This window comes from Dreissena polymorpha, chromosome 1 (assembly GCF_020536995.1).
Source record: "Dreissena polymorpha isolate Duluth1 chromosome 1, UMN_Dpol_1.0, whole genome shotgun sequence".
Classification (NCBI taxonomy): Eukaryota; Metazoa; Mollusca; class Bivalvia; order Myida; family Dreissenidae; genus Dreissena; species Dreissena polymorpha.
Genome location: NC_068355.1, coordinates 143,194,147 through 143,207,580, shown reverse-complemented (window position 1 = coordinate 143,207,580; position 13,434 = coordinate 143,194,147). Strand labels below are relative to the sequence as shown.

General features: G+C 34.9%; 2 protein-coding genes across 10 annotated transcripts in view; one reads left to right on the top strand and one right to left on the bottom strand.

Annotated features, from left to right (window-relative positions):
* Positions 1-6,779: 6,779 nt before the first annotated feature.
* Positions 6,780-13,290, bottom strand: LOC127853704 (UPF0390 protein zgc136864-like). 2 transcript variants are annotated; one of them, XR_008036720.1, is made up of 4 exons: positions 13,098-13,290; positions 10,817-10,868; positions 7,284-8,698; positions 6,780-7,000 (listed from the first exon to the last, which is right to left on the bottom strand). XR_008036720.1 is itself a non-coding variant. In XM_052388436.1 (3 exons), exons 1-3 carry the CDS (start codon positions 13,190-13,192, stop codon positions 8,546-8,548), a joined length of 300 nt encoding a protein of 99 aa, XP_052244396.1. In that variant the 5' UTR covers positions 13,193-13,289; the 3' UTR covers positions 6,780-8,545. The 2 variants fall into 2 exon arrangements, 1 of the variants encoding a protein (XP_052244396.1); XM_052388436.1 differs by having other exon boundaries at positions 6,780-8,698; positions 13,098-13,289.
* Positions 13,290-13,434, top strand: part of LOC127853592 (NAD(+) hydrolase SARM1-like) — a 54,046-nt gene continuing 53,901 nt past the window's right edge. For all 8 annotated transcript variants that reach the window (XM_052388275.1, XM_052388305.1, XM_052388269.1 and 5 more), the window contains exon 1: positions 13,290-13,399. The gene's annotated coding sequence lies outside the window, so the exon portion shown is untranslated. The remainder of the gene's footprint in view (positions 13,400-13,434) is intronic.

The following is a 13,434-nucleotide window of genomic DNA, read 5'->3' as shown; positions in this document are numbered from 1 at the left end:
CATGTTTTTTCAAAGATCTGGACCATTTTCGAACTCGTCCGAGAAATCAATAAAACCAATGTTTTGACCAATTTTCATGATGATTGGGCAAAAATTGTAACTTCCAGAGTGTTTACAAGGTTTCTCCATAGCCAAATATGGAAAACTGCCCCGCCCACTGGCGGCCATGTTTCTTAACGGACCGGAACCACTTTTGAACTCAACCAACATATCATTAAAACAAACATTTTGACAAAGTTACATGAAGATTGGGCATCAAATGTGACTTCTACAGTGTTTACAATTTTTTTCTTTTTTTTGACCTAGTGACCTTGTTTTTGACCCGGCACAACCCAATTTCAAACTCGACCGAGATTTCATTGGGATGAAGCTTCTGACCAAGTTAACGGACGGACGGACGTACGACAGACAAATACCTGTCACAAAAGCTCACCTGAGCAATCAGGTGAGCTAAAAAAGCTTAAATATTTACTATGAAATTAAATTTAATATAATTTAAAATTATTAATAAATAAAATAAAAAAATTAAAAATAATAAAGGGAGATAATTCAAAACTATGGCCGAAAGAGTTATGGTTCATGTTCACTGCACTTTTCCTAGTTGCCATCTGTTTATATTTCTAGTTTCAAGTAAAGCCCTTCAGTAGATTTAGAGTTATGCTCCGGACAAAAATTTACTTTGAATTAATTAAAGGGAGATAATTCAAAAACTAAGGTAGATAGAGTTATGGTTCTTAGTCACTGCACTTCTCCTACTTGCCATCTGTTTATATTCTAAGTTTAAAGTAAATCCATTGAATAGATGTGGAGTTATGCTCTGGACAAAGTTTTGGACGGAAAGACAGACGCACAGAGACTAGAACTATATCCCCTCTGAAAAAAAAGTGACGCGCATAATTAAGCCCTAGCACTGCTTTACATGTTTATATTGGTAAAATAACCTCCATGCTACATAATGAACCCTCTTAATTTAGTGTTTACCTAATCTCTGTCTAAATCCATCACCTGTTCCAATGAATCACCCAAATCCATCAGATCTACCAAACACTAAGAATAATGCTTTACATAAACATGTGTTTATTTCGAACACCAGATCTTGTGAAAATATATGCAGGGTCTCATCTGGGTCTATGCTGTTTGCTCCAACACCAGATCTTGTGAAAATATAACCATGGAAATGTAATTAGAGCATAAGTTATGCTTTCTTATTGGTTGAAAGGTGCTCGGGTTACTTTTACAACAGGTAATGTCAAACTTATGTTTCAAAGTCAGAGCTTGTTTTTCTTCTCTCATGTTTTACAGTAAATATAAAACCATATTTTTGCACAATATAATTATTTCTATGGTATCTGCTGCATAATTATATCACTGAGGGAGAAATGTGGAATGTATTTTTTCCATATAATAGCAATTATTATAATTTAAAATTTTGAGGATTCGTTGGTAATATATATATAATTTAATCTTATTATCAATTTTTGCTAATCTGTATTTCTTATCCTGAGTAGAAAGATTGCATACTTGAAAGAATATCTTTAACTTGACTTACCAATTGTTAATAAAAAAAATCACCAGATAAATGTTGTTTATTATATAATTGTCAAGTCTATTTTATGCATTTTTTTGGGTTTCCAAATTCAATCTAGATTGAGTGACTGCTTCAATTAATAACTGTGACAGCTGTTAAACTTTTCTACTATAAAAGCCATTTTGATAATGCGATAGTTCTCTTAAGTAGAATTTTTATAGTATAATACAGTTAAATAGTGACATATGTGTTACATTAAACGTTAATGAGGTGTAAATGATTATAAAACAAGAGCTGTCAGATGACAGCACGCTCGACTTTTCGAGTGCTTGACAGTTAGAAGGGGAAATTGTTCATATTCAATAAGGTCAAGGTAATATTGTCATATTCTAACTGGAAGAGGACCATAATTGAAACATATTGATTGCTTATGTTTTAAAGAAGTGGTACATTATAGACGATTCTGAGTTCAAGTATATTTTCCACAATCTATTGAACATTTTTAAAGACATAAAACAAACTAGTAAGATTATATTTCAAGTTTGATAGCAATAGCTTGGGTGTGATGGTTGGACAGTCTTAAAAAAATAAAATAATAAACATAAATATTTGCAGTTTTTTTACCATGTTAAAAAAAAATCTTTTTGTGTGTGTGGGGGGGGGGATGGAGAGGGGGAATAATGTGGGTGTGTGGTCATTTATTAGATGATATTTCAAAAATAAGAAGAAAACTAAATTAATAAAAAAAATCGGGGGGGGGGGGATTCTGGGGTGGGGGCTGGGGGATGGTTTGGGTGGAGTCCATTGTGGTATGTCAGGTAAGTGCTGTAAGAGCTGTGTTCGTGAAACACAATGCCTCCTACTGCACCGCTTGGAAGCCATATCTTTGACCTTGAAGGATGACCTTGACCTTTCACCACTAAAATGTTCAGCTCCATGAGATAGGCATGCATGCCAAATATCGAGTTGCTATCTTCAATATTGCAAAATTTGACCATTGACCTTGAAGGATTACCTTGGCCTTTCACCACTCAAAATGTGCAGCTCCATGAGATAAACATGCATGCCAAATATTGAGTTGCTATCGTCAATATCGCAAAATTTGACATTTGACCTTGAAGGATGACCTTGACCTTTAACCACTCAAAATGTGCAACTACATAAAATACGCATGCATGCAAAAATCGAGTCGATATCTTCAATATTGCAAAATTTTACCTTTGACCTTGGAGGATGACCTTGACCTTTCATCACTCAAAATGTGCAGCTCAATGAGATACACATGCATGCCAAATATCAAGTTGCTATCTTCAATATTGCAAAAGTAATGACCAATATTAAAGTTTTCGGACAGACTGACAGACGCCATTTATTTGACCTTTGACCTTGAAGGACGACCTTGACCTTTCCCCACTTAAAACAGCAGCTCCATGAGATACACGTGCATGCAAAATATCAAGTTGCTATCTTCAATATTGCAAAATTTGACCTTTGAACTTTAAGGATGACCTTGACCTTAACCTTTCACCACTCTAAATGTGCAGCTCCATGAGATACACATGCATGCCAAAAACCAAGTTGCTATCTCCAATATTGCAAAATTTGACCTTTGATCTTGAAGGATGACCGTGACCTTTCACCACTCAAAATGTGCAGCCCCACGAGATATGCATGCATGCCAAATATCGAGTTGCTATCTTCAATGTTAAAGTTTTCGGACGGACGGACAGACACCATATATTTGACCTTTGACCTTGAAGAACGACCTACACCTTCCACCACTAAAAATGTGCAGCATCATGAGAAACACATCTATTCCAAATATAAAGTTGCTATCTTCAATATTGCAAAAGTTATGGCCAATGTTAAAGTTTTCGGATGGATGCACAGACTGACGGACATTTCAACTGCTACTGGGGGCATAAAAAAAGGAAAAAATAAATTTTTTTTTTGGGGGGGATTCTGAGGTGGGGCCTGGGGGATGGTTTGGGTGGAGTTCAATGTGGTATGTTCGGTAAACGTTGTTTTGTCAAAGTATGAATCAAATCTGATCCTTAATAAAGAAGTTATAGCAATTTAAGCAAAATTTATTTATTTGACCTTGAGATTCAAGGTCATTCAAAGGTCAAGGTCAAATTCAACTTGCCAGGTACAGTACCCTCATGATAGTAAGAAAATATTTGAAGTCGAAAGCAATAGCCTTGATACTTTAGAAGTAAAGTGCATTTAAACAGTTACACAAAATTTAACAAAATATTCAAAGTTACTAAGTCAAACAAGGGCCATAATTCAGTCAAAATGCCAACCAGAGTTATGTATCTTGTCCTGTACAGACCCCTTATGATAGTTAGCGAGTGTTCCAAGTCTAGAAGCAATAGCTATGATACTTTAGGAGTAAAATGGACCAAAACAAATAACTTAACCACATTTTCAATTTTCTAAGTATAAAAGGGGCCATAATTCTGTCAAAATGCCAGTAAGAGTTACATAACTTTGCCTGCACAGTCCTTTTATGATAGTTATTAAGTGTTGCAAGTATAAAAGCAATAGCTTTGATACTTTAGGAATAAAGTGGACCTAAACACAAAACTTACCAAATTTTTCAATTTTCTAAGTATAAAAAGGGGAACTCTAAAAATAATGCTGACAGAGTTATGCAACTTACCTAATTGTCTTTTTGCCATAAAGAAGTATTCCAAGTTTGAGTTAAGTATCTTTGATAGCGTTAAAGTATAAAAGGGGCCATAATTCTGTCAAAATGCCAGTCAGACTTACATAACTTTGCCTCCACAGTCCCCTTATAATAGTTAGTAAGTGCTGCAAGCATGAAAGCAATAGCTTTGATACTTTACGAATAAAGTGGACCCAAACACAAAACTTAACCAAATTTTCAATTTTCTTAGTATAAAAAGGGGCATAACTCTAAAAATAATGCTGACAGAGTTATGCACCTTGCACCACACAATTGTCTTGTTGCCATAAAGAAGTATTCCAAGTTTTAGTTAGTTATCTTTGATAGTGTTAAAGTTATTTGAGTTAATAAAAAACTTTCACCTACGCCGACGCCGGGGCGAGTACCGTAGTAATACTAGTATAGCTCTCATTTTTCTTCGAAAAGTCGAGCTAAAAAAAAGGTTTGAAAGTGTTTCGTACGTTAGGGGGAGGGGTCCCAGAATTGTGACAGTTTGTGACTGGGGGGAGGGAAGGGGTTAAAAATGTTCAAAAACAGTGTGACATACTTTATGGACGACCCTTTTATTTTTGCAAAGTTTCCAGAAACAGTTTAGAAACAATTAGTTTTGTGATTCCATTTCTCAATCACCAAGAATAGTGATTAAGCAAGCATATTTAAGGACCAATTTAGGTACATTCATTTACAACTACATTGTAACTCATAGGTTTTAATACCACCTTACGTAAACTAATGAAAACAATACTTTTTCATTTACCATTTAAGTTTATATGACCAATGAGGTATATTGTGTATGGACCTAGAATTAACATCTTATCATTAAATCTTTGATAAAGAAATGTGAATTCAGTGTGTACAAACCAAATCATTAATTACATGTACCTAACTCAATACAGTATGTTTTGCAAACAGCACGGCAAACAAAAATAAAACTGAATTTAGGGATCAAATTACCACATTCATTTATACAATTAATTTGTTCATTTAGTTTAGATGCAGTGGTCAAATTTTAATTCACAAATTAAATATACCATTTTATAGTCTGCTGTGCAAACTTGTTAGCTTTGACTTCAAATTAACGATCCATAGCATTGTGATAGGATACCCATACTGTGTTGAACTACATCTAACTTGATCATCTGTGAATTATTACATTTTATAATGTCTAAAAAAAAAGCATATTATGGTGTTCACTTTTCGATATCAATTGAATCTACATGTACATAGAAAATTTGACTATTCATTTTATTACTTTTGGTAAATGCTGAATGTTTTTTACACCTGCTTGGATTCTATATAACACAGCATAAAGGCTAGAAGGCATTCTCAATGTCTGTAAATCTGCAAGAAGATTGCAACGTTTTTAGATGAACCTCTGAAGATCACAGTGTGCAGCCTGAGGCAGTTATGATTCAAGACATGGATAACACTTGAATATCAAGAATTTAGATATAGCTTTTTATAGTTTGAGAAAGAACTTGTACAAATAAGAAAATTATGTACATTGTTTATATTACAAGAATTAATAAATTAAGATTTTACCTACAACTTTACAAAATTATGAAATCACTGATTTACATTTGATTTTGCATTGTCCACAATCTGATGTGCAAAATAATCATTTCCAATAGAGCGAGATAACACTTTGGCTAGATTTCTAGCAACTATGACCAGTTTTAATGCTTTATAACCTTGATGTTATGAGTTGCCCAATTGGACTATTTTTATGTCCCTAAAGTTTCCTGGCTAATTAAGTACAGACCTTTCAACTGCAATGCTGCTGCAATTTCGAAGAGCCAATGATCTTAATTCATGATCCTCATTAATTGCATAGGAAAAATTGCAGAATATTAGATGAAAAAGAATCCAGAATTGATATCCTGGAATACCTGAAGAAAGCAACAATTACCAGTAACTGCTGCATTAAGATAACTGTCTGTTAACAGAGGGGGTAATCATGTGATAATCAAGATGGCGACGTCCATGCCGAGACCGATATTTTTCGCAGTTGTATTCCCTTTATTTCTTTTGCTTAATTTTTAAATGATGCTTACTTTCCAGCCATATCAGTATAAAGGTGATTTTGTGTTAAAATTCGCATTACATCTCGACTTTACTCCCCGCAATTTTTTTTTGTGAAGTTGTAATTAGGTCATCACACTAAGATATTTGCAGAGAATAAAGTCGAGATATAGAACGAATATTAATACAAAATAAACGCTATTAACTTTCTTGCTGATATGGCTGGAAAGTGAGCGACATAAAAAAATTAATACATGTAATAAAGGGTATAAAACGAAGAAAAATACCTGCCTCAGCATGGACGTCACCATCTTGACTATCACGTGATAACCCCAATTGGTAAATAAAATTGCCAGGAAAACTTATGTAAAACCTGATCTTTATACAAGAAATGACGAAATAATGTTATGCAAAAAAATCTAGACATATTTGGGTAAAAACCATTCACCCCAGCAGTACATTAACTGAGGGCGCTATTGTTATAAAGATATGCCTGAAAATAAAGCTTTTTCTGAGATGGCAGGACAGTAAAATAGGAATTATTTCTTAATTTATTATTCATGTCAGCAATCCCCAAAATAAATATTGCAAGCACTCCATTGTTTGCATCACAAAGGCTTATCGGTATAAATGTAACAAGGGCTGTTTGTAAAACATGCATGCCCCCCATATGGGCTGTCAGTTGTAGTGGCAGCCATTGTGTGAATACGTTGTGTTTTTTTGTGTGTCACTGTGACCTTGACCTTTGCCCAAGTGACCTGAAAATCAATAGGGGTCATCTGCCAGTCATAATTAATGTACCCATGAAGTTTCATGATCCTAGGCCTAATTATTCTTGAGTTATCATCAGGAAACCATTTTACTGTTTCGAGTCACTGTGAACTGGACCTTTGACCTAGTGACCTGAAAATTAATAGGGGTCATCTGCCAGTCATGATCAATGTACCTATGAAGTTTCATGATCCTAGCCGTAAACATTCTTGAGTTATCATCCGGAAACCATTTTACTATTTTGAGTCACTGTGACCTTGACCTAGTGACCTGAAAATCAATAGGGGTCATCTGCCAGTCTTTATTAATGTACCCATGAAGTTTCATGATCCTAGGCCTAAGTGTTCTTGAGTTATCATCCAGAAACCATCTGGTGGACGGACTGACCGACGGACAACCAACGAACGGACATGTGCAAAACAATATACCCCCTCTTCTTGGAAGGGGGGCATAATAAATTATCTCAATTTAACACAGGGATTATTTACATGTATTAGAAAATCTATGTATATATACTTTATTTCTAAGGGTACTCGACTCATAATACCTGTTTTTTCAAATGTGCATTTACATAATACTTAATTGTGTAGCTACAGCGATTTTTTCCATCTTTATGAAGTACCCTGGTTCTGTAAAAACAATTTTCCCAATCAAAGAAAAAATACAGAATTCCCAATTGCCGTCCAAAAATTCCAAAACTGAAGGAAAGTTGTCCATTTTGTTTCAAAAGAACATTATGTACATGTATTAGTGAACAAATAAAATGAGAACTGGAATTGAATATTAAAAAGGCATGTCAGAAGTATTTAGATGGGTTTGTGCAATTAAGAAAAATCCAATTAAAACAACCAATAATTCTCAAATCTGAAGATTTAAGGATGCAAATTTTCAAAATTTCAGGGTTTTTGTCCTAATTTTCCACAATTGGCTAAGTTACTTTCCCTATTGGGAAGAATAACAGTTTTAACAAAAAATGTGCATGTTAGATAAATGTATTAACAATTATGTTACTTGTTAAATTGTACACACACCATAGTATGCACTAAACCTTTCACATGAATTCTTTTTCGTAAAGCTATATACACTCAGCAATCAGCATAGGTAATCAAAAAGAACATACATCATGGAAGAAAAGGCATCACATTAAAACAGTAACTTTAAGTGCTCTTATTATACATGTTCTTGCATTTTTTCAAATCTAGGTACAATGTACTAAAAAAGTTTCTGTCATTTTTAAAAGATTACTGCATGCTTTACTTTTGGTGTTATGATAACATGCAAGTTTTAACCTACCACAAACACCTCCGCAATAGCGATACAGTGTCCAGTGAGTAACATGTTCATAAATGTGAGTTGTTGCCTATCTCGGATTCCCCCACTGAGTCTGTTACATATACATGCTTAATAATTATCCAGATGTCAATAATAATAACAACAATATAGTGATCATGAAATTTTCACTGTAGCCACTTTTTGGACACATCCCTACTTTGTCCCATCACAAAATGAACAAGAATTGAAACATCACGACTCTATTTCATTTTAATTTTTGCTGGCTCATTTGGTTTCTTTGAAGAACTAGCTCCTGATGGACTGGCAACCATTTTAAAGGCCTTTGCTTCTACTGACTTCACCTTTTGTGTGATCTCTTGCTCAATGTTTGTTTTAATTGCCTTGTCCAAAGCCTGAAAATAACAACAATATATCAGGGTAACTTAGTTCAGCTGTATCCAAAACTGATAACCGATAGTTTTAAATACCAAACCAAATATATGGCAATATCATTTTTTATACCAAAACCACAGCTTTGGCAATGTCAGAAGATAAGACATACCATTAGTACCGGTAAGTTGATTTGTTTGTGAAGGGAAATTGTTTATAAACATTTCTATTCAAAGCCAACTTAATTTCATCTACCAATAGTCTATGTAATGCAAGAAATATATGAATATACAGTCCAACCTGTCAATAAAGACCACTCAAGGGATTTGGTCGTTGTGGTCTTTGTTCACAGGTGGTCCTTATTCGCAGGGTCGATCGAAACTTTGCAAAATATGCTAGTACACATGTAGTTTTTTAACAGGTACCTTATCTATGTATGTGCTCTTTTGTTTAAATGTTTGAATACTTATGCATATATAATGAAATAAAGGATTGAAAACACAGTTTTGTTTTACATTTGTATATTTATTACATGTTGCTGTTTCTTTTTACAAAAGACTCGAGCCAGCCATTGCTAGCCTTAAAGTCCAAATATCCTAACTCACACGCAAACTTCAAGGCTTTTTCCTGGATCATAGGTCCAGACACAGACAAGAGCCTTGCACTTGCGTCAACAAACCACTTATGCACTAAGTCATTCACTGCACGAATTCCGACTTACGCTTAGGGCGTTTACTTTCACAGTTTACGTTCTCCTCGAATTCGTCCATAATCTCATGTTTACGCTTTAAAATGCTCTGACTTTGAGTTTTTCCTACACCAAGATCATTATAGCCACTCGTCTACAACTGTGTCCTTTACCTAACAAACTAATGACCTTAACGCGTTCTTCCAACGTCAAGAACTTAGGCTTGGAAGCCATGTGGTTAACTCGAACTGACAATTTACTTTTCTATAATCTATGAACGTCTTATTACGGAGAAATTTAAGAAGAGAATGACTATCAAAATGTTTGTCTTTAATAGGCATCGTAAATGATATGAAACCGTTAATTTCCATAATGAGTTTATGAAAGCCCCAAATTTGTCTTTGATATTTTCGGCAATTAGTACATTAATCGCGAGTCACTTGAATACAAAGGCAAATTTTTACACTTTTGACAAACTGTCAAATGTATAAAAGAAGCAGGCGACTACCAATTAGCAATGCATGTTAAATAAACAAACAAATGCCATCGAGTGCAATAAACTGTCACTTGCCAATATCTCCATAGCGACCGACGAGTCCACTGGTAAGATGTGTATCACGTGACTACGCAGCGTCCTGGCGGCCATTTTGTTTTTTTAAAGTTGCAAAATCGTTGATTTTCATGATTGCAGTGGTCGTTGTAAGCTATCAAAATGGAGATTTGGGAATGTAAAAGGGTGGTCGTTGGTCTTTGTTCACAGGTGGGCTTTATTCGCAGGTTCAATATATAGTGAAATCGTTCGGGAGAAAATCGGTGTGGTCGTTATTGACTGTTGGTCGTTATTAACAGGCGGTCGCTCGGGCAGGTTGGACTGTACTAATTATTTGGTTGATTCCTTTAAGACAGAGTTTTCTAAAGTTTTTAGTTACAAATACATTTTATAAAATAATTGACACCATTGTGTAGATGAGCAACTGACACTCAGTTGTTAACTCTTAGGGCTTTCATTTAAACAGAATTGCAAGGGATCCCCCTTTAATTTTAAGGTCCCAAATTGGTAAAATATGAGGCCCCTCTTCCACGATTATGCCTCACCATTTTATGCCCTCATGCTCTTTTCTGTTTTAATGTTCTCTTAAATAAATTTACCGGTACACACAATGATTGTATTGGCTATTGATGATTTTATTGATAATAATTAAGTATTGCTTAAATACTTGGTATTATCATCAAATTATTTTTAATAGGGAACATGCCTCAAAACTTGACCATACATAACTTAACCATACAACAATTTTTTAGGAAAGAGGCCGCCCTGCCCTTAAAGCCCCCAATTGTCATTTTTGTTGTCTGGCTTTATCCCTGATTAATGAATCCATTAGTCTCATAAATAATTTTTACTAAATACAAACTATGGCAAATTGGTTAAACATAATCATGTGTACATAGTCACCTTCTTCAGTTTAGCTTGCTCCATGACCTTGTGTTTCTTTGGTGCAATGTATCTGGCTAAAAATAGAAACAAAAACAAGATGAAGTTCAATTACTTTGGATATTTCAGTCCGAGGAAAAATATTTTTACTCTTCTTTAAACTTTTGTGACCAAAAGCATTTCTTTCGAGAAACCTGACTGACAATAATTTTTTTGGCTGAAAATAAAGTTGATTGGTATTCGAGTTTCAGATTTTGATCATTTATACCAAACAGTGTACACAAAAATCTTTAAATGAAATACAAGAAATTATGAAATATTTCCTATCACAGCATTAATAAAACAAGATAACATTTTTTATTTGATATGCAAGGTTTAATTAAAATGATTTTACTACAATACATACAGTACAGCCAAAGCGGCACAAACATAATCCGCGGCTACGCCACGGCCAGATTATTAGTCCGCGGCGGCCGAATCGTGTGTTCACGCGGCGTATCGCCGAGGCACTCGGCATCGATCCGCGCAATGACGCCGAGTCTGTATTAACCTCGCGTACTTTCGCGGAGTAAATCCGCCGCAAACGTACGCGGCGGATCGAGTGAAAAGATATCCACCTACATTTACATACATGTATGTGTAGCGTAGAATTAATTACGCGCAACTGTTTATGTTTCGTTCGATTATCATTATTATATTTGTAATCCGAAACACACTTCCGAATTTTAATGCTAACGCGTCCTTTGGCAAATTCTAGCGTCAAATAAACAGTGCTAAAATATCCTTTGTTTCATAAAAAGCGCGCGAAAATTATGCAGACATGTAGAACGTCGTTTGGAAAGTTTGGGTGTATTTTGTGTTGTATAAATACATGAACATCACGTCAGGCGTAAATCGCGTGTTCAGTGGAGAAAAAAAACGCCCCGATTAGACGTTATTTCATCATCTCTATAAATAGTAACAAATGCCCAAATGTATTTGATACTTAAGGAAATATTGAGAATGTTTGTGTATCATAAATATTTACCAGCATTTGCTTTAAAACTGGAATATACGGGATTATCGGGTAATTAGTAGCGATATTAATCGATAATATGAACAAAATAAAACGTGTTTATATATGCATATTCAAACAATAGTTATAATAAGCTGATAATTAACAAAACTCTAAATACGTCGTCACCGTCTTGATTATTGATGTGGCTTCAAACTGCTAATTTTCTCAGCTAAAATATAATAGCGGAATCAACATGCAATTAATTTATAAATCCACCATATGCTGGAGCCTTGACCACTTGTATGTGCGAAAACATAATTACGTGACCTTGTTTATGTGTGAATTACATACGCTACGGGCGGGAAACAAACTTAATAATTGGCCAGACACATTAACTATGCTTACATGTATATGCAAATACAATCCGCGCACAATAAATTTATTATGATTTTAATTATTATTATAATTGTTCTTTCAAAATTTGTTAACTACATGTAACTAATAATTAAAAAAAAAATATTTCATGATCGCATCGACTCGGCATCATGTCGCGGACCGCGGCATGCCTCGGCGGACAGATGCGAAGTTTCGCGGCGAAATGCGACTTGCCGCCGCATGCTGACGCGGCTTCAACGACTGACGCGGCATCGACTCGTTTCGCCTTGCCGCCGCGGATCGCGAAATACGTTTGTTCCGCTTTGGCTGTACTGTATAATGATCATATATGCTCACTTATCGTAAGCATACAGGGGTGTCAATTGTCACAAATTAAAAATCCGGAAAATTAGGAAAAAGTCCCCAACGGAGATAAAGGGCTGTGCCTTATCCCCCCTCTTTGAGCCCTCACTTATTGTACTATTTAATAGTCTTTCTAGTTGCAATTTCTGGTGAATACTATGCGTAATATTATAAATCAGACAGTACATATCTCCGCATGTGTATTCGTCATAGTATGTTTGTTTATGGCCTTCAAACATAAATTGAATCGGCGAAAAATGCAGTATCCGAAAACAACAATCTGAAAAATGTGTGTTTTGTGCATGAAACAAAATGTGCATATCGTTTGAATGCCAAAAATTTGAAAGCCATTTACCTAGCAAATATGTAATCAATATATAATTTGGCGTACATATTGCTTTACAATATGCTATTGCACAACTTTACTTTGCTTATCGATCACTTAGAATATTTCATGATGGCGGACATGTGTGGCGTTTGGTTGACATGTAAGATTTCGGAAAGTAGCGACGATTTTTCAACAGTTACCGTCGCGAAAATACATTACATATATGATGTTTTACACACTTGCCTCCTTTTTTCATATTTTGCTTTTTCGTTCTATTCTTTTCTTTCTTTGACGCGATTCCTGGCGCATTTAGCTTTTTATTTCCTTGAGCCATGGAATGTCAACTACCATGTAAACGAATCCAGAAAAATATCAACAATGTGTCTGAAAGGACTGTCAACAATTTTTATCAGGGGGAGTAACTCAAAATATTATTGAGCTCTTTTTGGAGGTATGACGATTTCTAAATTAATGATCGTATTACAACATCCAAAAAATAGTTCAGTGTTTGGGATATTCGCATCAAAATATCTCCCTTCAAGTAAGTGTGTGGTGACCTTGCGTCATGTTACCATT